This window comes from Sceloporus undulatus, chromosome 4 (genome assembly GCF_019175285.1).
Source record: "Sceloporus undulatus isolate JIND9_A2432 ecotype Alabama chromosome 4, SceUnd_v1.1, whole genome shotgun sequence".
Taxonomy (NCBI): Eukaryota; Metazoa; Chordata; class Lepidosauria; order Squamata; family Phrynosomatidae; genus Sceloporus; species Sceloporus undulatus.
In genome coordinates, this window is record NC_056525.1 from 96,776,496 (window position 1) to 96,798,178 (window position 21,683).

At 38.8% G+C, this 21,683-nt stretch overlaps 2 protein-coding genes across 20 annotated transcripts in view; one reads left to right on the forward strand and one right to left on the reverse strand.

Annotated features, from left to right (window-relative positions):
- NEXN (nexilin F-actin binding protein) overlaps positions 1-10,234 on the forward strand; it is a 44,563-nt gene extending 34,329 nt beyond the window's left edge. For 10 of the 12 annotated variants that reach the window (XM_042465985.1, XM_042465982.1, XM_042465991.1 and 7 more), the window contains 6 exons: positions 1,253-1,438; positions 2,863-3,060; positions 3,579-3,800; positions 7,445-7,630; positions 9,287-9,647; positions 9,740-10,234. In XM_042465985.1, coding sequence (XP_042321919.1) covers positions 1,253-1,438; positions 2,863-3,060; positions 3,579-3,800; positions 7,445-7,630; positions 9,287-9,647; positions 9,740-9,753 — 1,167 coding nt within the window. In that variant the 3' untranslated portion in view covers positions 9,754-10,234. Of the gene's footprint in view, positions 1-1,252; positions 1,439-2,862; positions 3,061-3,578; positions 3,801-7,444; positions 7,631-9,286; positions 9,659-9,739 lie in introns of those variants that run through there. The other 2 variants (XM_042465986.1, XM_042465994.1) reach the window with 1 other exon arrangement.
- Positions 10,235-11,012: 778 nt separating this feature from the next.
- Positions 11,013-21,683, reverse strand: part of FUBP1 (far upstream element binding protein 1) — a 36,430-nt gene continuing 25,759 nt past the window's right edge. For 2 of the 8 annotated variants that reach the window (XM_042465979.1, XM_042465974.1), the window contains 4 exons: positions 20,680-20,754; positions 15,952-16,011; positions 15,721-15,866; positions 11,013-13,348 (listed from right to left, as the gene is read on the reverse strand). In XM_042465979.1, the coding sequence (XP_042321913.1) occupies positions 13,241-13,348; positions 15,721-15,866; positions 15,952-16,011; positions 20,680-20,754 (389 nt within the window). In that variant the 3' untranslated portion in view covers positions 11,013-13,240. Of the gene's footprint in view, positions 15,355-15,720; positions 15,867-15,951; positions 16,012-20,679; positions 20,755-21,683 lie in introns of all 8 variants that reach the window. The other 6 variants (XM_042465981.1, XM_042465976.1, XR_006103778.1 and 3 more) reach the window with 5 other exon arrangements.

The following is a 21,683-nucleotide window of genomic DNA, read 5'->3' on the forward strand; positions in this document are numbered from 1 at the left end:
TTTCTAACAGATCAAAAGCATTCCATGGACAAGGAACATTCTGGATAGCAAAGTCTCAATCTAACACATTTTTGTAATTTGGGGGTGAAGCAGACCATCAGCTTGGAGCAGCCTCTGGCTCCGGCCCACCACCCTGGCGATTCCAAACGAGATGGTGGAAGAAGTGGCTCTTTGCTGCTCCTTTTTGGGCCAGCTTTTTCCTGGCTGGGCATGCTCTCAACACAGCTTCCAGCTGCTTTTGGGACGTGCGTCATCTGCATGCCCTGTCCCCAATGCAGCCCAAAGCCGGTGCTTTTTGCCCGTGTGCTTCGGGCCATTGATCCTTTTGCTTTGGCTTCAGCAAATGTAAAAACCCAAGAATACAAATGTTGCCTACATGTTTAAGTATATCCCTGCTCTTCTTTCAGCAGCAGGTTTAAACATTATTGTGCCGTCAGGCTTTTTGAAACTGATGAGGGGTGGGCTTTTAAATGCTCCCAATTCCCCAGCCATCAACTGCCCCGCTTAACTCTTCCAAACTCGGGGCCTCGGCTTTCTTGATTGAATCAATCCACCTGAAATCCCTCTTTTCCTTCTGCCTTCCACTTTACCAAACATTATTGTCTTTTCCAAATGAATCATTGGTGGGTTACAGATGGCTGCTGCTGCCGCCGCCGGTTACAATGTCTGGGAACCGCAGCAGCCAAATGGCGCGTTTCCCGGACGCTGCAAAGAAGGAGCGCGAAAATCGCGCTCCTTCCTGCACCCCGGAAGAGATGCCGCAAGTGCTGAAGTGCGCACTCGCGGCGTCATTTCTGGGACGTGATGTGTGGACACAGCGCGTCCACTACGTCAAGATGGTGGTGGCCGTGTGGAACGGTCGCCGCCATTTCGTACGGACTCTGTCCGTACTAGGGTTAGGGGCGTCTGGAAGAGACGCCCCTTTCTAATCCTAGTACGGACTGAGTCCGTGCTATTGTGCCCGTTTGTAACGGGCCATATTGTCTCATGATATTTCCAACGTACAACAGCCTCAATTTAGTCATCATCATTTCTAATAAGAGCTCAAGCTTCATCTCTTCTAGGATTGATTCATTCTTTGTAGCATCTGTAAAACTCTTCTCCAGCACCACGATTCAAATAAGTTCTGCATGTGTTATATTTTTAAATACTGAAGTCCTTTCTTCCTAATTTTCATATTTCAGTGTTAGCAGCGACATTAATGTTCATCTAAAAGCTTTTTTTTTCCAATTTGTCCCCCCCTCCCCCAAAGATAAATGAGGAAGATGATAATGAATCTGAAAATTCTATCAAGGAATTCAGTCCTGGAAAACTGATACTTACCTTTGAGGAATTAGAAAGACAGAGGCAAGAAGAAGAAAAAAGAAGGACAGAGGAAGAAGCCAGAAGACGCATAGAAGAGGAGAAAAAGGCATTTGCTGAAGCCAGAAAAAACATGGTAAGTAATATAGCAGTTACTCTGATGTCTGTTTTTCACATGGCTGTACTGGACAGTACATTAGGGGTGGGTGAAATTCAGCCTTCAAGATGTTGCTGAATTACATCTCCCAATAGCATAGCATAATCATTGATTTGCCATGGCTTCCCGTTAAGACTGAGAGAGTGTGACTTGCCCAAGGTCACCCAGCGAGTTTCTATGGCCAAGTGGAGAATCCTGGTCTCCCAGAGTCCTAGTCCATCACTCAAACCACTATACCATGCTGGCTCTTCAAGTGAGGCTGGCAGGGGGTAAAATGACTGGTTTTACAGAGTAAGATAATTTGTTTATTTGTAACAACTTTGCATAAATTAGAAACCCATAATCCCAACACCAACATAGTACTCTCCTACTTTTCATCTGATCTCTTCTCCTGCCTCACTTTTCCCCCTTTTTTCCTGGACTTTTGCTTCACCCTGCACTTGTTCAGGCTTACTGTCCATCTTCTTTTATCAGGCAGCATTTCTGTCTCCTTCTGAATAGTCTGAAGAATTTTGTGGAGCAGCTTTGTGGAGAAATCATTCTTCCAAGCCCACCTTCCTAGATAGGAAAGTTCTGGCACCTACTGTCTGAAGATGGCACTGCAGGCTACAGAAAGTTTAATTACACTGTTGTTAATCTTGTAAGCTGCGCTGAGTCCCAGTTTTGGGAAAAGGGTGGGATGATGATGATGATGATGATGATGATGATGATGATGATTAATTAGTCAGTCCTCCTCCCCCAAATATATTTCTCCATCTCTGAGGTGCATATGACCAGTGTCCCCATGGTATTCGATACAACTGTTGGGTGTCAAGGTTTCATATACCTAGAGCTAAAGATTTCTGACAGTTGGCCAATATGCACTCTCATTTATTACTATAGAGCAATACAGTGTGCCCTTGGCTTACGTGGAGGATCCGTTCCGGACACCACTACCCTGCGTAAGCCAAATAACGCGCATGCTCATGTCCAATTCATTCAAATGGGACGCGCCGCCCCATGCACCCCACGCGCAGTTGCCAGAGCATGTCCTAGTGATTATTTAGTGACTAGTGGGGGGCACTCAGAGAGCATCTAGCTGCATTTCATCATCCTTCTGGATTGAATACCTCTTAGTTTGTATGCAGGATGTATGCAGGTGTCTCTGGAGTTTCTCACCAACAGGATTCCAGCAATGATTTTCCATATTTTCTGCAGTGTTTCTCACCGGAGCCCTAGTTTATAAAGCAACTGTATCACAACTATCATTAAACATAGTTGTGCATGAGACTGCAAGTTAATCTATATAATTTTCTAGGAAATTATAGATTTCAGTCACTTCAGTTATCTAAATTATAATTTAATGATGGCTGATAACTTGTGTTGAACCTATAACTAGTGAGGCAATAAATTGTTTCTAACAGGGCCTAGAAGATGAGCTTTCGCCTATGTCAAAAACTGTGTCCCAAGAATCTCTCACACCTGGAAAACTGGAAATCAACTTTGAAGAATTACTGAGGCAAAAAATGGAAGAAGAAAAGCGACGCACAGAAGAAGAACGCAAACAAAAACTGGAAATGGAAAAGCAAGAATTTGAACAGCTCAGACAAGAAATGGGAGAGGTCTGATTGTTACTTAAATTGCCCTCCTCACTTGTTTCTTGGGTGATAAGAGTATTATTAATCTGAAAAGGACTGTCCTGGGCCAGGATCCAATTAAAGCTCAGAATCAGCGACCCCCTCACCCTTCTTTGCAAGTGTTTCCCAGCCCTCCAAAGTAGGTTTGTAGGGTTTCTTGGTGGCTGGTTTTTGTTGTTCTTTGGCTTTTTGCTGATTCTGTCTAGAAGCAATAATGGGATGCACCTTGAATAACATATTGATTCTGGCCATAAATCCTAAATTCCCATGAACAAATCTTAGTATCACTTCTTTGCTCATAGAGGGACAACTCAGGATTGAAGTCACAGCTAGGAGTGGATTACATAAAGAGCCAAGATGTTGCAAATGCACTCAAGTGAATGTCCATGTTGAACTTAATGGATCTTAGCATTGTTAACAGTTTCTTAATAAGAAACATACATAGAAGCAGGTAGTGCAGAAATTGTTCAACTACCAATATCATTGGCATATTTTTTTAACAGGAGGAAGAGGAGTGTGAAACCTTTGAACTTAGCAGAGAATATGAAGAGCTAATACGATTGAAAAGAAGTGGTTCAATTCAAGCCAAGAATTTGAAGAAAAAGTTTGAAAAAATTGGGCAGTTGTCTGAAGAAGAAATACAGAAAAAAATTGAAGAAGAGAGAGCAAGGAGGAGAGCTATGGATCAGGAAATAAAAGAAAGGGAAGCAGAGAAGTTTCAAGAGGTATGTTGATATTTTTGTAATGCCGAGAGCAAAATTGCAGTTACTTAATTTTTCAGCAGTATGTTGCTGAAAAACAACATATTGCATGCAATTTCCAGGTTTTTTTAATGACTGTGTGATTATTATGTACTGGATTCTAGAAGTGTATGTATAGCCACTACCTGACGGAGATTGCACTGAAGCATAGTTGGTATGAATCTGTATTTCCACATGGTTAATTACTTCACCACAACTGGATCCTATGGCATTGTGATAATGAATTGTAGTCATTACAAGTATTTGAAATTTCCCTTATGGTTACCAGACTTAGATGTTACTACAGAATGCAGTTGACCCATGGGAAAAGAGTGACAATACAACTGTAGGCATATAAAATGAAATAAATAAACATACTTCCATATCTTAGCAAATTAGGATTCTGATTCTACACTGAGATATTCCTCAGAATCTCACTAACTGGACCAAATAGCTCTTTTGATGGAGAAGTACTCTGGGGCAACTAGATGTTGCATGCAGCTAATGCTTGTTTACATCTGAAACATATTAAGTTTGCTGCTTTCTTTAAAATTTGGCTTCTATGCAGAATAGTTACATGAATATCTTGCAAATCAACTCCAGACATAGGTATGTGGGAATCCTGTGAGATCCTCGAATCCTCTCAGGACCTGCTATGGCAGCATATTCTGAGCTATATAACCAATATGGTTTTTGGTGACTTTTCTGATAGCTTAGCTTTAAAAGTACAAATGAAGGCCCTGACTTTCTAATGAACAAATGAACACCTTTTGAAATGGGATCTTGGCAAAAAGGAAGAGCTAGCAGACCTGGCATGGTGGTAGGAAAAACAAGAAGTAAAATGTGAAGCAGGACAAGCTGGTCCTAATTAGAGTTACAGTGTAGAGCGTGGAAGCATATGTATGGGCTTTGGTATAGTAGGTAAGAGCAGTGTGGGACTGAATAAAAAGTACATAGACTGGCTTATTTTCAAGGTGGCAGCAAGCTGTCATTGCTGGATATGAGGAAAAGCTGACTAGATATGATGCACAAGTGATAAACACCAGACAGAACAAAAGTAGATTCCCTCCAAATATATAGAACATGTATAGTTGGCCCTCCACATTTGTGGCTTTGACTTTTATGGATTTGATTATTTGTGGATTTGATTAATATGTTCTCTCTAGGAATCTCTGGGTCCTCCAGTGCAATTCTGCCAGTAGCTGACAGAGTTGTGCTGGAGAACCTAGACGTTACTAGAGAAAACCCTTCTCTAGCATGATTTTATGATCAACTTCTGGCAGATGTTGACCATAGAGTTGCACTGGAGGACCTGGAGATTCCTAGAGAGGTGCTATCTTAGGTTAAAAGAATAGGGCTTTTTTATTGGTGGTTTTTCCACATTCACAGGGCTCCTCCACCTCAACATTAGGAAGAACTTTCTGTTTGACAGTGGAAGATGCTACATCAGAGTGTAGTGGAGTCTTCTCCTTTGGAGGTTTTAAAGCAGAGGGTGAGTGGTCATCTGTCAGGAGAATTTTGATTGTGTATTGATCCCTGCATTACAGGGAGTTGGACTGGATGACCCTTGTGGTCTACCTCTAGGATTCTATAAATTATGACAGAGGATATTCAGGCTTGCCACCAGTTGTATTTTCCATTTCCCTGACTTTCCCAGGCCAACCTTTGTAGATTTCCTTGACTGTGATTCAAAATATGACCAAAGTTTAAAAATGCATTAAATATTTTATTTAATGTTCTAAAACTACAAACACTGAAATGCAATTATTTTTGGAAAGACATAAGTTTCAAAGAACATTGCCAGAGGCAGACTGTTAAGTGGAAATGCACTGCAACTAATCTTTGAACATTCCACTGCAATTAATCATAGAATCATAGAATAAGAGTTGAAAGAGACCGCAAGGGCCATCCAGTCCAACCCCCTGCCATGCAGGAAATCCAGATCAAAGCATAGAATCATAGAATCATAGAGTTGGAAGAGACCACTAGGGCCATCCAGTCCAACCCCCTGCCATGCAGGAAATCCAGATCAAAGCATAAATCATAGAATCATAGAGTTGGAAGAGACCACTAGGGCCATCCAGTCCAACCCCCTGCCATGCAGGAAATCCAAATCAAAGCATCCGTGACAGATGGCCATCCAGCCTCTGTTTAAAGACCTCCAAGGAAGGAGACTCTATCACCCTCCGAGGGAGTGCTTTCCACTGTCGAACAGCCCTAACTGTCAGGAAGTTCTTCCTAATGTTGAGGCAGAATCTCTTTTCTTTAGCTTGCATCCATTGTTCCGGGCCTGTTCTCTGGAGCAGCAGAAAACAAGCTTGCTCCCTCCTCAATATGACATCCCTTCAATATTTAAACAGGGCTATCATATCACCTCTTAACCTTCTCTTCTCCAGGCTAAACATCCCCAGCTCCCTAAGTCGTTCCTCATAGGGCATGGCTTCCAGACCCTTCACCATTTTAATCACTCTCCTTTGGACATGCTCGTTTCTCCACATCCTTTTTAAATTGTGGTGCCCAGAACTGGACACAATAATCTTTAAACAATGATGAATGAGATAACTTTTTGTTAATTTTAAAACGGTGATTTCCTTTTGTTGAAATAGAGGTCTCTATGAAAAATATGGTCAGATTCCTCTGCCAGTTACAAATGTATAACCAAGTTACACTCTGAGTGTTATTTATGCATGACCCCTATCTAGGCTCTAGTTTAGAGCTATGTAGGGCCTATGGAAGTCTTCACTTAACAGTCAGCAGCCAATGCAATCAGTAGATGCCTTGTTTCCCTGTTGTTCAAGAAGCATCTGACTGATGTTCCCCTCACTTTGCGCTAGAAATATCTGATGCAAGGCGCCATTGCGACAGATGTTCTGCTTCTGTATATCACATCACATGGCTCATGGGAGTGGCAGAAATGACAGTCAACTGCTCCTTGAGTGATGGGGTAACAGACCTCAATTGATTGCAGCAGCTGCTTTCCAGTAGGTAGGGATTGGGCTGGGGTTCACCATGCATTATCTGTACCTACCATACATAATACTGCCCCTGGCTTAAACTCATATTTGTCTCCCTCTTGCTTTTCTGTCATTAACACAGTTCCATGTATCTAGCCATAATTTGTGACCCATTAATGTTTGCAACTTCACATGAACAGAAACTTGTCCAAACTCAGGTCATTCAGTTGTGTGAAGATAAATTCTCCATGATAAAATGCTGTCATATTCAGGATGCTTTTAATTATGTTTATGATTTTGAATGTTTTGCAAAATCAGTCAAATATAAGGTGTGCCTCCATATTTGTATCCTTTCAGCTTTGTACTGCAACTGCTTAAGAGCAGACTGTCCTCTTGCAGTTGCATCTCAAAGGTATTTCCCTGACTTTTGGTCACTTCACTGCTTTCTCCAAAAGAGGCAGTTCTACAATAATTTGCCAGCACTTTAGTAATGCTGGGGGATAGGTATGGCAAGTGATGTTCTTCCCCCCCACCATGTACTTGTAAACTGCTGTTATCCAACTCCTTTTAAAGACAAGACAGCTGGTAGTCACTTGCAATTCTTCCTTGCAGTCCTATTTTGATAAATGTATTTTTATAAAATCCATCTCCCTCATTTTTAACAATTTCCCACAGGAAGATGAAGTAGATGTGAAGCCAGCCACAAAATCTGAAGCTCCTTTTACACACAAGGTCGACATGAAAGCTCGGTTTGAACAAATGGCAAAGGCAAGGGAAGAGGAAGAACAAAGGAGAATTGAAGAACAAAAATTGTTACGCATGCAATTTGAGCAGAAAGAAATTGATGCAGCATTGCAAAAGGTATTAGAGGCTACTGGCCTTAAGAGCACTGAGTTTTTCTTACTTGTTATGTGGTAAGATTTAACATGCATGAAGCTACCTTCTGTAAAAAGTGCCGGTCCTTGTGATGCGCAACTGTATGTGGACAGGGTCCTAATCCTTATTACACACACACACACACACACACCCTTTTAATGTTCCCTTTGGTGTGGCTACATTGGTCCATTCACTGGTAGGAATGACTGGCAGGTTTTTTTGCCCAAGATGCCGCACATGTAGAAAGTGTATCACTGAAAAAGTTATGAACCTGTTGCAGAGTAAGAAGTAAATTTTGCTTATCAGCCTTTTCAGGGAAGCATGCATAGTTCTCATTTTTTTCTTATTTCCTCTGGTTTGTTAAACTGAAAAATGGCAGGTGGTCTTTTACCACCTAGTTTCCTCACTGGGTAAGTTTGAACCCATTACTAAGTGCCTTACTGCATGACAAAAGAAAGCCCCAACGAAGTAGCAGAGAAGCGGCTTTCTGCTTTCCTCTCCACATGCTGCCATAGCTTTTCCATTCGCCTTCCCAAGGGAGTTGTAAAATCATGCCTTTTGCCAAATGGGTTTTTGTCCAACTTGAGAAGACACTTATGACCACCTCCCTCAGGAAGAGAACAGAAGTGTTTCAACGGCACGTAGACAGGCAAGGAGAAAGTCAGTGATCTGTCTTGGATTTCTATCACTGAACTATTGTATAAGACTGGATCTTCAAAGTTTTATGTGTATATGCCTTCATGTTGCTGGTTGACTTAATTTATTTTTATCCCGCTTTTCTGTGATGAGACAATCAAAGCTTCTCACAATACATTAAAATATCCACGTTCAATATTATATCTCCAATTCCCCCCTTGACTTGTGGCAACCCCATGCATTTCATAGGAATTTCTTAGGCAAGTTTACATTCCATGTAACTCAAGTGGAATCCTATAAGAACTGGGCCACTATCTGTCTTGTTTTCCTGAATAATCTTAAACTAACAAGTTCATTTTAACTTAATTTTCATGTTGCCACTTCACTGGTTCATAGTAGCCAACAGTCCTTCACATCTAACTGCTGTTCATTAGAACAGGAAATTAATTCAGTTTAACAGCAGCCTCATATTTGCATGAGGGGACAGTATAGGGTCATATTTTGATTGTAAACCTACAAGCATTGGCTGCCTCCCACCATATTTTATATATAAGATTTACATAATTTGTTGCTTCCCAAGGAATTTGCTTAAAACACCCATACTTAAGACTGCTCCACATCTGAAAAATTATCAAATGATTACTAGAATACTAGTCTAAATCAGGTGTGGGAATTGTGCAGCCCTCCAGATGTTAGTAACCCCAATTTCCAGCAGCAACAATGGTAAGTATTTCTGGTAGCAGCAGTTTAACATCTGGTCTTCATCATTCCCACAAATGGTCAAGATCTAATTCCTAGTTCCAATTAGAGTAGACCTATTGACCTAGCATGCAAAAATTACCTCTCTAGTAATGGAATATAGGCTAAGCCTGCTGATAAAGTGAAAAAGTATTGACGAAAGTGTAGTATTATATATGCACAGACTCTTAGTACTGCAGGTACAGAATCACTCCATCTGATATGCAAACATTGCCTTTTCCTTCACAATTTCTATTTTAAATGCAGAAAAAAGAAGAGGAAGACGACGAGGAGGGGAGCATTGTCAATGGCTCGGTATATGAAGATGAAGAACAACAAGCACGGTCAGGTGCTCCGTGGTTCAAGAAGCCTCTTAAAAATTTGTCTGTTGTGGATAGTGAACCCGTGAGGTTTACTGTGAAAATAACTGGAGAACCAAAGCCAGAAGTTACATGGTGGTTTGAAGGGGAAATGCTGCAGGATTGTGAGGACTACCAGTATATTGAGAGGGGAGAAACCTACTGCCTATACTTACCAGAAACTTTCCCAGAAGATGAAGGGGAATATATGTGTAAAGCAGTGAACAGCAGAGGAACAGCAGCTAGCACATGCATTCTCACTATTGAAAGTAAGAGTTAGCATAAGGGGCTTTCAGATCTTCATTCTTATTGCACATTCTGCTGATCTTTTCTTAACTTCTTTCTCTTCTCTTCTCTTCAGCTGATGACTATTAAAGTATGCTTTTTCTGGAGCCTTCCTTCTCTAAATTTACTGCATTCATCTCTTTCTTCTGTGGCGGGGCCAACAAGAAGTTGTCTATCATTCCTCAAATAAGATACCCAACTGCCTGAATTTCTTGGTTTCAGACTGAAAATTGGCAACAGAAGCATTTTATTTAGCACACAGTGGCTTAATCTACACACACAAGCACAAGTGTGGCTGATGGCTTATGCCACTGCAGTACTTCAAGTGCCAGGGATTTTCTATGAAGCTGTTCACACAAAAGTTTGGCATTTAGTTCCAGCAACTTTCCATCATGGAGTATATATACCAATGTTGTGAAAAGTGATCAAAGTGTAGAATTGGTTGCTTAATAAACAGTCTACTATTGAGAATTTAATTTCAGTTTGGTAAATTAGGCCAAAGTGATATGAAAAAGCAAAGTTTAAACAGTATTTCTAGAGCTACGGTAATCCATTCATTCTCCATAAAGGTTTATGTAATATGTATTCTTGGCTAAACCTTTAAGAAACCAAAAGGTCATGTAGTGGCTTACATTAGGCTCTGTTTAATGCAATCTTTTTCTTTTCTTCTGTTTTAATAAAATTGCATCAAGATTTACATCAAGTTTATAAAGGCTTGAAAGCAGATTTATGTAACTACAAAATATACAGTTGTTAAGCTGAAGTTATTTGAAATCAAACATTTGCATTTATTTTTTATTAGACAGTATACACTGTCAAGCATCTAACTTGAAATACTGACCATATTTGTATCATTCATATTGAAGATATTAGCGTTATAGTGGATGGATTTTGAATGTTGCATCTCATCTTGTATAATTTATCTATAGAATCATCTCACCACATTATTTACAACTAAATGATACATGTGTGATTCATACCCCCTCACACAGCCATTTCTAAAGCAAACAACTGTTACAGCTATATTTTTTTGTAATAGACACAATCAGGTAAACTCCAATACAGGCGGAAATATGCACTGGAAACTCAGACTGAAGAGATATGTGATAAGTTTGTAGAATCTTCCATTTGATTTTGGTTTAACATTACATTTATTCAGGAGATAACTGTTTCTCTTTGAACATAATTGTATCAAATTAACTGTTTGTATCCTGAATTAATTGGAAGGTTAATAAATATGCTCAGTTCCTAAGGCTGGGTACTTTTCTTCATTTCTACATTTTACCACTGAACACTTCAAATGCAGAAGAACAGAGTATATGTATACGTATAAAAAAAGACAACTGATATTCATTAGTTTACATTTATTGAGAACTCATACAAAATCATTACAATTAATGGGTAATTCATGAGTACAGACAATGTCAATATCGCAAGCTCAACACAACATACTGTAAAGCATTTGATTTACCTCACGTCCAAGCTGCATCTCCCTAAGATACTTCCCATCACAGTTGCCTTTAAAAGACAGTCTTCTTTTTTTTAACACGGGTAGTTTCTGTAGAGAACACTATCTCAGGACGAAAATGCATCTTGCATGCATATAAGATAACGGTTGCATAAACACAAAGTTTTATAGGGTACTACCAGTAGAACATGTATATCTACATTATGAATTCTGTAGGACCTAATGTTATGGTTTATGAACTGCTAGTACACAAAGAAAAGGGAACAGCTCTACCTTTTAGTTTACAAAAATAAAGATTTCCTAGCAGCTGGCAAGTCTCTTTTTTTTTTTTCAGGAAAAAGGATTAGTGAACGATGCAGCCTACCTAGCAATTAAGATCACTAAAGGGTGATTTACACAAATAAATCTAGATAAAGACTGCTTTTTTTAAACTAGAAAAGCATATCTTAAACAAGAATACATACTGAAGGATGGTCTGGAGATGGTACTATCAGATGAAATCAAGATACTTTTTAAAACATTCATTACTCTGTTTTGTTAGAATGCTACATTTCCCCCCTGCTATAGCACATGAACTGCTCAACGATAAAATAACCGCCTATGGACTGGATCCCAGTGTTGGAACCTATTGATCCAACCTAACATTTCTAAAAGAAACGAGACAAACCAAACAGTAGAACTACTCTTAGGGCAAGAAGATGCCTATAGGTCCATCAGCAAACTTTAAATGAAATACAAAAATAGTAAAGCAAATCTTCTATCATCGCCTATGCCAACCATTTTTATTACATCCTTTCTCCTTAAAGTTACTTTCTGTTTAAGCTACATATATTGAAACTGGAGCAAATAGTTTTTTATTGTAAAATGGTGAAACAATCTAACCAAGATAAAGCTAGTCTGCACATACCTAGTTGTTCTATAAAAATGCAAACTGACATGTCAAACTACAACAAAAAATGAAGTGTCTTGAGGGAATTCAAGTACAACTATTAATTTAGTTGTGAAAATGCAAAACATATCTATGCTTGACTATTTAGCAAAGTGCAAATTGATAGATGGTTTGTAGTATTACCACATAACAAATTATGGAACATTTATGGTCAGGCAAATAGCACTTTAAAGAATGAGAAGCGATTAAAACAGGCAAATTATACCCTACACCATTAAGTATGGGATACATTTAAAATCGGTATTGTTTTGCCAATTTTACCTTCTACATGGAGCCCTTCTATGGTCCATGCTCATCGGCTCACCATGGCCATACACTCAAAGGAATCCTCTTTATTGGAAGTAACTATCTCAGGACCTGATTTTATGAGCTATGATTTGGTGCTTGCAGCATCTTCAGCACTGTGTGTGAAAATGAAGGCAGGGTTTTTGAATATTTTTCTTTGATGCAGATAAAAGCAGGACTTGATAAAACCAAAGCATTTTATTAAGTGATGAACAAAAAACTGATGATACTGCCTCAGCATTGTATTCTTTACTTAAACTGAAAAACTGCACCAGTTAAACTATCTAGATAAGCCATATACAAAACATTTAAACTGGCAAAAATATACAGCAGTTCAGCTGAAATAGCAAGGTAGGAAGGAGATAGCTATAAAAAAGAAATATTTGCCAACTGTTAACATTTCACTGGCATACATGCTTTCTAAACTATTCTGTAAAATTCAAGTCTAATTTTCCTCTTTATAAAACAAGCAAACTAGATTAATTTATGTTTAAATGGTGTATACCTTAAACTTGCTTGGGATTAAGAGAAACATACAGTATGCTTGAATAAGTAGTAATGGGTATAACATCCTTTAACATTATAAAAACATTTTTGAAGGCTGTTGAAGTTCTGACCAATAGTTCCTGTATCTTGAAAAAATATTTTATATTCATATGTAACAACTCAGGCTATTGAGGGAAAAATAGTAAAAATGACTTACTCAAAAATTACTGCAGCAATCCACTTATCTTTTAAAAATAAAGATACACATTTACCCAGAAATGTCAGTAATTGTTTCAGACTTTCCACTGGAATGAAACCATGAATAGCAGAATACATTTGGGGAACGGTATTAGCAGATTGCTTTTGAATACACAAGCACAGAAAAAATCTCACAGGGACAACATTAATATACTGAAATATGTATTTATACACTTCCTTAGGTTGTGCTTACCTGTGCTTTTTGCAGCAGAACCTAAGGTGGAAGGTCTGGGAAGGCACTGTGAAGTATAAATAATTGCACTGTTTGCAATTAATAAAGATTTTATACTTTAAATGAATCAAAATCAACAGCCTCCATTTGGTGAATGATAAAGAATCTGGTGAATTTTTGTTCTGTTTAGTTAGTAAGTACACCATTCTCCAATAAACTACAAACTAATCATGCAAAATATTTGATCTAGAGACTTCAAAGCCTACACTACATATATTTAATAACTTCCTAGCAGGGCTTTTTTTCCTTTCAAAATTTAAATCCTAACCTAAATTGGGATAAAATAATTCCCTCCTGATTCTACAGTACAACAAAATGCATTTCTAGTTATCTGTGCAGTAAAACTACTTTATTTTAGACCTCTTTTTTCTTCTCTTGCAGCCACCCTAAGAGTATACTCCAAAACAACAAAATCATTTTCCAAAGGCTAATAAAGGTTTATAAAATTAACATATACCTGTATCACCAAACATATGCAGACAACCGAACACAAAACAACCTGCACCTCACAAGCATTTTAAACTTTAGCAATGCACAAGTTTGTATCTCGTGGTATCTCATTTCCGAACTCCTAACGAATAATGTTTCTTAGGCAAATGACAATTTCTTTAGCTAAAGCTAAATGTCTCAAGGAATACTTACCCATAAAGCTCATACAAACAGATATTTATGCATATCTAGGTTTCTGAATTAAGAAGCAATTATGATTTTCTAAGATATGAGCACTGTATTTTATTCCAACATAATATTCACACAGGTATGGCATTTGCATTATGTGGAACATTGACAAAAAGATACTGTTGCAGTTCATCATTTTGTCATTCTGATGTACTTACAGTGCAATGCTCCTTGAAGGAACAATCAAGGATGATACACAGCACAGTCCTCCTCACCCCTACAGAGCTAGTTCTATACTGGCTGGATCAAACCTGCACTTCAACAGACAATGGCAAGACAGACTGTATTGCATGTAATCTAAGATATGCAAAAAAGCAAACAGTGGATTTTATCAGAATATCAATTTTCAGTATGGATTATTAGAAGTTAAATGGATTACGGAGATTTTGCAAAATACCACTCATTGACTAGTCTTCAGCATTTAAAAAGACCTCATCTGCAAGACGTTTTTCTGTTAAGCACTCCCACACTCTGAAAACATGTTCCTAAGACAAATGCAGTTTTGGTAACTATAAAACATATCATCCTTACTACACTGAATTTTGAAGCAAAGTGCTGCAAACTGATTGCTTAGCACATTTTGCCTTCTACAGTAAACTGAGTTTAGTAACGTGCCTGAAAAATATACTTAAGAATGAAATCATGTATAAAAACAAATGTTAACTACAGCAGCTGTATGGGTCTGAGACAGTGGTCATGAATAAAAAAAAAGAAATTGCAACTGTTAGTGCAGTAAAGTATGTCAAGAAACGCCTTCACATACATGCAATTTTTTAATCAAATAGAAAGAGAAGACCAAGATGCTAAACAGAAAAATACAGTAACAAAAGAGATCCTTCTATAACTATTCTGCAAGGGGAGAATATCAATGTCAAGCCCAAACTTCCAAGGGGGAAAAAAGTCTTATTTGTGTACATGTACAGCATTACTAACAAATCCTTGCATTCTCTGAGTACCCACATATCCAACTTACCGACACAGGAGGTTTCATATTATTTATTGTAAAGCACAAAACAGGCATTTAAAAGTGATCAAGTATACATTGAAAAAGTACATTTATATCACAAAGCATTGACCACATAATAGTTGCAAATACATTTGCTGGAATGTGTACATCTATACTAATGTACTAAAAACAAACCAATTTCCATTTCTACACAGAAATATTACCTCCTATCAGAAGTGATAGATATTTTGTACATTTTCAAAAACACTATTTTAACCAAACAAAAATTATGATCTTCATCAAGGCGTCTGCATCCACACATTTAACAAAGGTTTTTTTCCCCCACATAATGAAGCAAATACTGTATTGTCCACTTCTTATTATTGGCCCTGTGCGAAGAAATACATAAGAAATACACAAAAAGTTAAAGAAAATCTTTTTAAAATTGCGCTAACTCAGGAGTGAAGCCTTTAAGAAAGAAAATGTTGTTAATGTAATGGTGGTGGCTTCCTGCATGGCTTTCAAAAACCCTGGGAGGAGAAATTTTTAGATCAAAAGCACTGAATGTATGCAAAGAAAAGACAGAACTCCAGTTAACAGAGCATGAATTCATTTAATAACTACCCATTGCCAGGAAAAATAATGCATACTCCAGAAAGATATCAAAGTGGGAGACATGCAGAAACCAAAAAAACAAAAAGCCCACAAAATAAGAAAAAAAAAAATCTCAGCCATGTTATTCAAGATTGTTATACCTGTGGTGCTGGAGGATGTTGTGGCATTCCTTGTGGACTTGTCTGGGCATAATAGGCTGCCTGCTGTCTATAGTATTCAGCCCACGCTGCACTATAATCTGGCTGACCGGCTGGTGGGGCTCCGGCTGGAGCTGGAACTGCCTGACCTAAAAAGAATATAGATTACACAACTCTGGTGCCAAAAAAGGGACAAAAGAAGCTCAAAATAATCTCATTTCTAACAAACATTACCTTGCTTCTTGTAATATTCCTCCCAAGCTTTTGAATAATCTTGTGGCTGCCCTTGTTGACCTGAAAAACCCCCCACATTTTAATGTAAAAACAGCTCCTAGGTACACCAAAATTACAGACAAGAATACAGTGGAAGAGTTCTTTGCTGTTTAGACGCTCAGTACAAAGAAGAGATATTAAATCGAAGTTTAAATTTTCTTGTACATTTTGTTTTTAACTTAAATCCAAGATTACTGCCTGGCATCATATGCCTGTATTTGAATTCAGCATTTGTAGGGTGTCTATATTATAGAGTCCCATTCCTCTTCCTCAAGTGCATCTGTGGCTAAGTTTGGAAATAGAGCTGTGCTATACCTGTGGTACTATTCTGTGGTATGCAAATCATATGAATTAGACCGTACAGTGGTACCCCGGGTTACGAAAATAATCCGTTCCGCGGCGCCCTTCGTAACCCGAAATCTTTCACAAGCCGAAAAAGCCATAGGCGCTAGCGCTGGAAGCCGCGATTTGGTGCGAAAAAGCGCCGAAAAGCACCAAATTTTTTTTTCGTAAGCCGAAAAAAAAACCACGTAACCCGGAACAGTTTTTTCCTATAGAATTTTTTCGTATCCCGGAAATTTCGTAACGCGGTGCTTTCGTATCCCGGGGTACCACTGTATAACCCAACCCCTTCCCTCATGCATATGACTTTGAAAGATTTATCTCATCTGTTCAGGAATGTACATTAACTATGCATGGTTTTTAAGAGAACCCTGAATTATAGACTACGAAGGCAATTTTTACAGAAGAGCCCTGGTGGTGCAGTGTTTAAAATGCCTGTACTGCAGCCACTCACTCACAAACCATACGGTTGCGAGTTCAATACCAGCGAAAGGGCTCAAGCTCGACTCAGGCTTTCATCCTTCTGAGGTTGCTAAAATGAGTACCCAGCTTGTTGGGGGCAATTAGCTTACAATTTGTAAACTGCTTAGGGAGTGCTTAAGTGCACTGATAAGCGGTATAAAAATGTACTTGCTATCGCTATGAGCACTTCTGCCAAGATTACTTCAAAAATTAAACACACATCCTGTCAAACCATGTTTAAGCATTCCTAGTGACCTTTGTATTGCAGTGACTGATGCATCAGCAACCAGAATAATGAGGGCAGAAAGAAAGGAGTCAAAAATACTATCAGTTCAATGTGACCACTACTGATTAATTTTGTACATTTTAAACTGCACAATTTAAAGCTTTTTAAGCATATAATGCACATTAAACAAAGTAAGGAAACCACTGCCGTTACGAAGAAAGCAAAATTACATCAATCATAAGGTACATATGGGGCAATAACTTTAAAGGACTGACACTGTGTACAAGTCAGTATGGCGGGATACAGACCGCCAGGAGCTGCCTCTCTTTTCCGTGCAGCCACGCCACAGCAACCAAATTGTGCGGCGCGGCTACACGGAAATAAAAGGAGCACTGAAAAGTGGTTCCTTTTAGCGCCGCTGCAAACTGCCTGCGACGGCGCAAACACATCACTGCTGCGCGAGTCCATCTGGATGGCGTGCAGCAGTGACGTCATTGCTATGCATGCCGTGTATACGGCGCCGCGCAGCGATGACATCATCACTACATGCTAGGGTTGTGGGGCGTGTGCACACGCCGCCCCGAGGCAAACCTAGCACGTCGCCAGGACGTGCTAAAGGGCCCGTCTGCAGAGCGCCTATATTGTCAAAGAAATACTGTGCACTAAAAAGTTCCTTTTAAATCAACACAACCTCATTTGTCATAGCAATGAATTCTGAATCCATGGTAGTAAAAGAAATCTTAAGAAATTTTTAAACAATGCATTTCTATCCTGCCTAATCTCCAAAGAATTTAGGATCAAACAGAGTTATCCTATTATCCTTACTACAAATTATGTGAAGTAGGTTAGATTGTAAGATAGCAACCAAACCTGGATGTACAGGCCTTGTTTGGAACCTAAGATTACTAATTTATGGCTCAAATTTTATCCACTACACCACACAGATTCTCTATGCTACATGAACATGCAATATGAATTCATAAACAATGGCAAGTCATATACCTAGCAATGAAGAAAAAAAAAACCAGTGTTATAAAGGTGTCAACCCCAACCACACTGAAGATAAACAGAATACTTCTACTTGGTCCATAAAAAAGGTAAGGGTTTTTCCTTGACATAAATGTGTAGACTGTAGGGAGTGGTGGTGCACATCTCTGTTAGAAAGCCAAAGAGCCAGTGTTGTCCGAAGACAGCTCAAGTGGTCATTTGGCCAACAAGACTGTACTGAACATTGTTAGCTGGCCACTGAAGTGGTACTTTTCTATCTACAGTGCGCCCTTGTCTTACACGGGGGATCTGTTTCACACCCCCCCCCCACGTAAACCATAAAATAAAATGCCTACGCTTGAGCCCCATTCACTTGAATGGGGCTTGTGTATGTGGCGGTGGTGGGCGCGTGTCCCATTCAAGTGAATGGGGTGCGCTGCCCCTTGCGTATGCGCAAACCCACGTATGACGCAGGCGCACTGTACTTGCATTTGCATGCTTTCAAACTGCTGGGTTGGCAGAAGCTGAGACTAGTGACAGGAGTCCATCTCATCATGCAGCACTTGGGCCTTGAACTGCCAACCTTACAATCATCAAAACTGACATCATAACCACTAAGCCACTGCATCCTACCTGGTTCATACATGTGTACATTTTTAACAATGCCTTCTACCACTCTTTAAGTTATTATGGCAAGGCATTTATCAAGGCAAAAAATGCAAAATGTCTACTGTTGATTCCATTTCTGAAACTACTGTAGCAGCACTGAAAAAAAGCTTGTTAAGTAACTATTCTCCATATTTTTAAAACTTAAAAAAAATTTTTAAAGGCTGATCTTAGATGTATAGTTTTCATATTTCCAGCATTCCCTACTTGCCTAGTTTGGTCAATTGCCTGCACTGAATTCTGTCACTTGTGGCTACTTGGCAAACTGATTGTACCAGGCTGTATTGAGCTGGTTCAGATAGTGGAAAATTTCTGGTAATCTTTTGCCAAGCACTGAGGTCTTTGGAGAAAAGGTAGGATACAATTATTTAAATGATGTTTATCCATAAATACAATGTCCCATTTCCAGTCATAAGTGCAAGCTTATTTTATTAAAATATGCACTATGACAACATCAACCTGAACTTCTGAAAAGAACACGTTTGTCAGTACTGTAGTTTCAAATATGCTGTTGCATAGAATTAAGAGGCTATATATCCATTAGTTCCAAGATACAAAAAGTCACAGAAGTTGAAAATATGTACAATCTCTTTAGTATGTAAAGCTGTGGAAAGTCTAATGATTTAGCTCTCCCTCATCTGGTTTGAAGAAGGGCAGAATTGTTAAAATCAGGAATATATTTCCTGAAACTGTATTATTCTCACATCTATTAATGCAAGACCCCTAGAAGTCCACATTTTGGCATTGGCTATCCTGAACAGAACTTAGAGCAAAAGATGACAATGCATCAGTATGAGGAACTTCTGCTTTTCTACCGCAGCGTGATGACTACCCCCCCTCTATCTCTGTCAAAAGTCACGCTGAGATCCTGAAGTCATCTGTGCTATCCCAAAAATAAACTTTTCACTTGTGGCCAGCTGGATCTTTGATTCTGGATCAATGCATTTCACCCCTAAGAAGATTTGACACAGCAACACATGGAGTTAAACAGCAACCTGTAAGATTATTATTGTAGCCAACTGCAAGTTCCATCTATGGTTTGTAGCCACAGTTACTGTGATTTTGGTGGGCAGTTTCTCAACAGAAGTAACACAAGATATCTTACTTCCTACAGTATTAATTAACGAACTTTCTCAACTGCAGAAATATCAGACTATTCTGCTTCAAAGATTTAGGATTGCTGGGTTGCAACCCATATTGTGCTGGTGGTCACAACAGAACTTTTCACCTCTCCTTCTTTCTGCACCCTTCTGTGCTGCCTGAAAACTGTCCCCAGAAGGTGTTCCAGAACTGCTGAATTCTGCTGCCCCCAACCACTAGAACTCTTCTGCTGGACCCTGCCTACTCTCAAAAAGGAATATACACTATTTCACCTAGTGGGAACATCTGCAATAGTATTATGGATTCAACATCTATTAGCATGAAATGTGGGGTAACTAGAATTAGCCTTGTAACTAGATTTAACATAGCATTTGCAGACAAGGAGCGGCATGGGCACCCACATGACCCATCTGTGGATGACCGTGGGTACATGATGAACCATAGACAAGGTAGATTTGGAAGCATGCTGCTTGCTAGAAATGCACTCAAATGATTCCTTCCTGCCAATTAGTTGCTTCTAAGCACTGAAGGTAGGTTAAAAACAATGGCTTTTTATAAGGACAAAGATTGCTGGGTGCCACCAAACAGGTCTTATTCTGGTCTCCATGTAAAACAGTGACACTGGTGACACCATCTCTAGACCCCTCATTTCATGCTAATAGATGTTGAGTGCAAATACAAGACCATGGAATGCAGATTTCCCAACTAAATATAAGCATTCATAAAATGCCATCTCATCATCCTTGGTCAACAGACTGAAAATGATACATATAATATAAAGCTTGAGTATTAATCAATGTCTTCCCTATCTATTCTTTTCTTTTCAAACTGCATATGAAAAGTATTCTTTTATATGCAAAATCATAAAACATTCCATTTTAAATCACATGCAAAGTAAGACGTACCCATTTTTTTATAGTATTCTTCCCATGCCTTGGTGTAATCTACCTGCCCTGCTGGTGCTGGATTTGGTTGATCTCCTAATTTAATAGAAAGTAAAAGAAAAAAAATGGTTTTGGATGTATGCATACACGCACCAATTCAGTTATGTATTTGAATTTTATACATATTCCATGCAACAGCTGGAAAGAAGTTTAAATTTCTAGAAAGTGAACTACAAAATATTTAATAGAAGACAGAAAAAATCGAAACAGAAATAAATAACTGAAAATATTTATATAATAATTAAATAATCAAAATTATTTCAAGGAAAATGTATTTCATCGAGATGCCAAAATGCGACTTGCGCATCAAATTAAGGCCAAAGTCAGTACTCATTTTCCCACACTTTCAACCTAGAATTCTGAATAACTTGCAAACACAGATTCAAGTTTAATTGCTATAACAGTGTCTGACCCAGTATATGCATGGCAACTCTTAAGACTGCCTCACATTCCTTAATGTTCCCTTCTCACATAAGACAACATAAAAATCCTAGGTTTGTAAGGAAGAGCTTGTAAGTGCCAGGGACTGCTTCTTATTTGTTAAGAAAGAAAGGATATTCTGCCATGGTAATAGGAATTAAGTAAACTACCCTTCTGGTAAAGTAGGAATGGACAACTGTAGGTCAATCCCCCTGCCATCCAGCCCACTTCTCAGTTTTAAAGGCTGAGTCTCCCTTACTCGAAATGCTCCAAAATATGAAACCTCTGAAGCTACAGCACAAGTATTGTAGTATATACATTTGCAAAGTAGGAGAGGGATGCAAGGCTGGAGATGGATGTGAATCAATGACCAGGATTGCCACCATTTTGAAGGCAAAGAGGGTGGCTTGAGGTCTCCTGTACATTAAACAAGTCCATTATATAAAAATTACTTATATAAAAATCAAGTCCCTTATATTTAAAAAAATAATGCATTATTTTCAGGCTGCAGAGAGAGATGAGATTTCAAAACCTGCTTTTAAAAA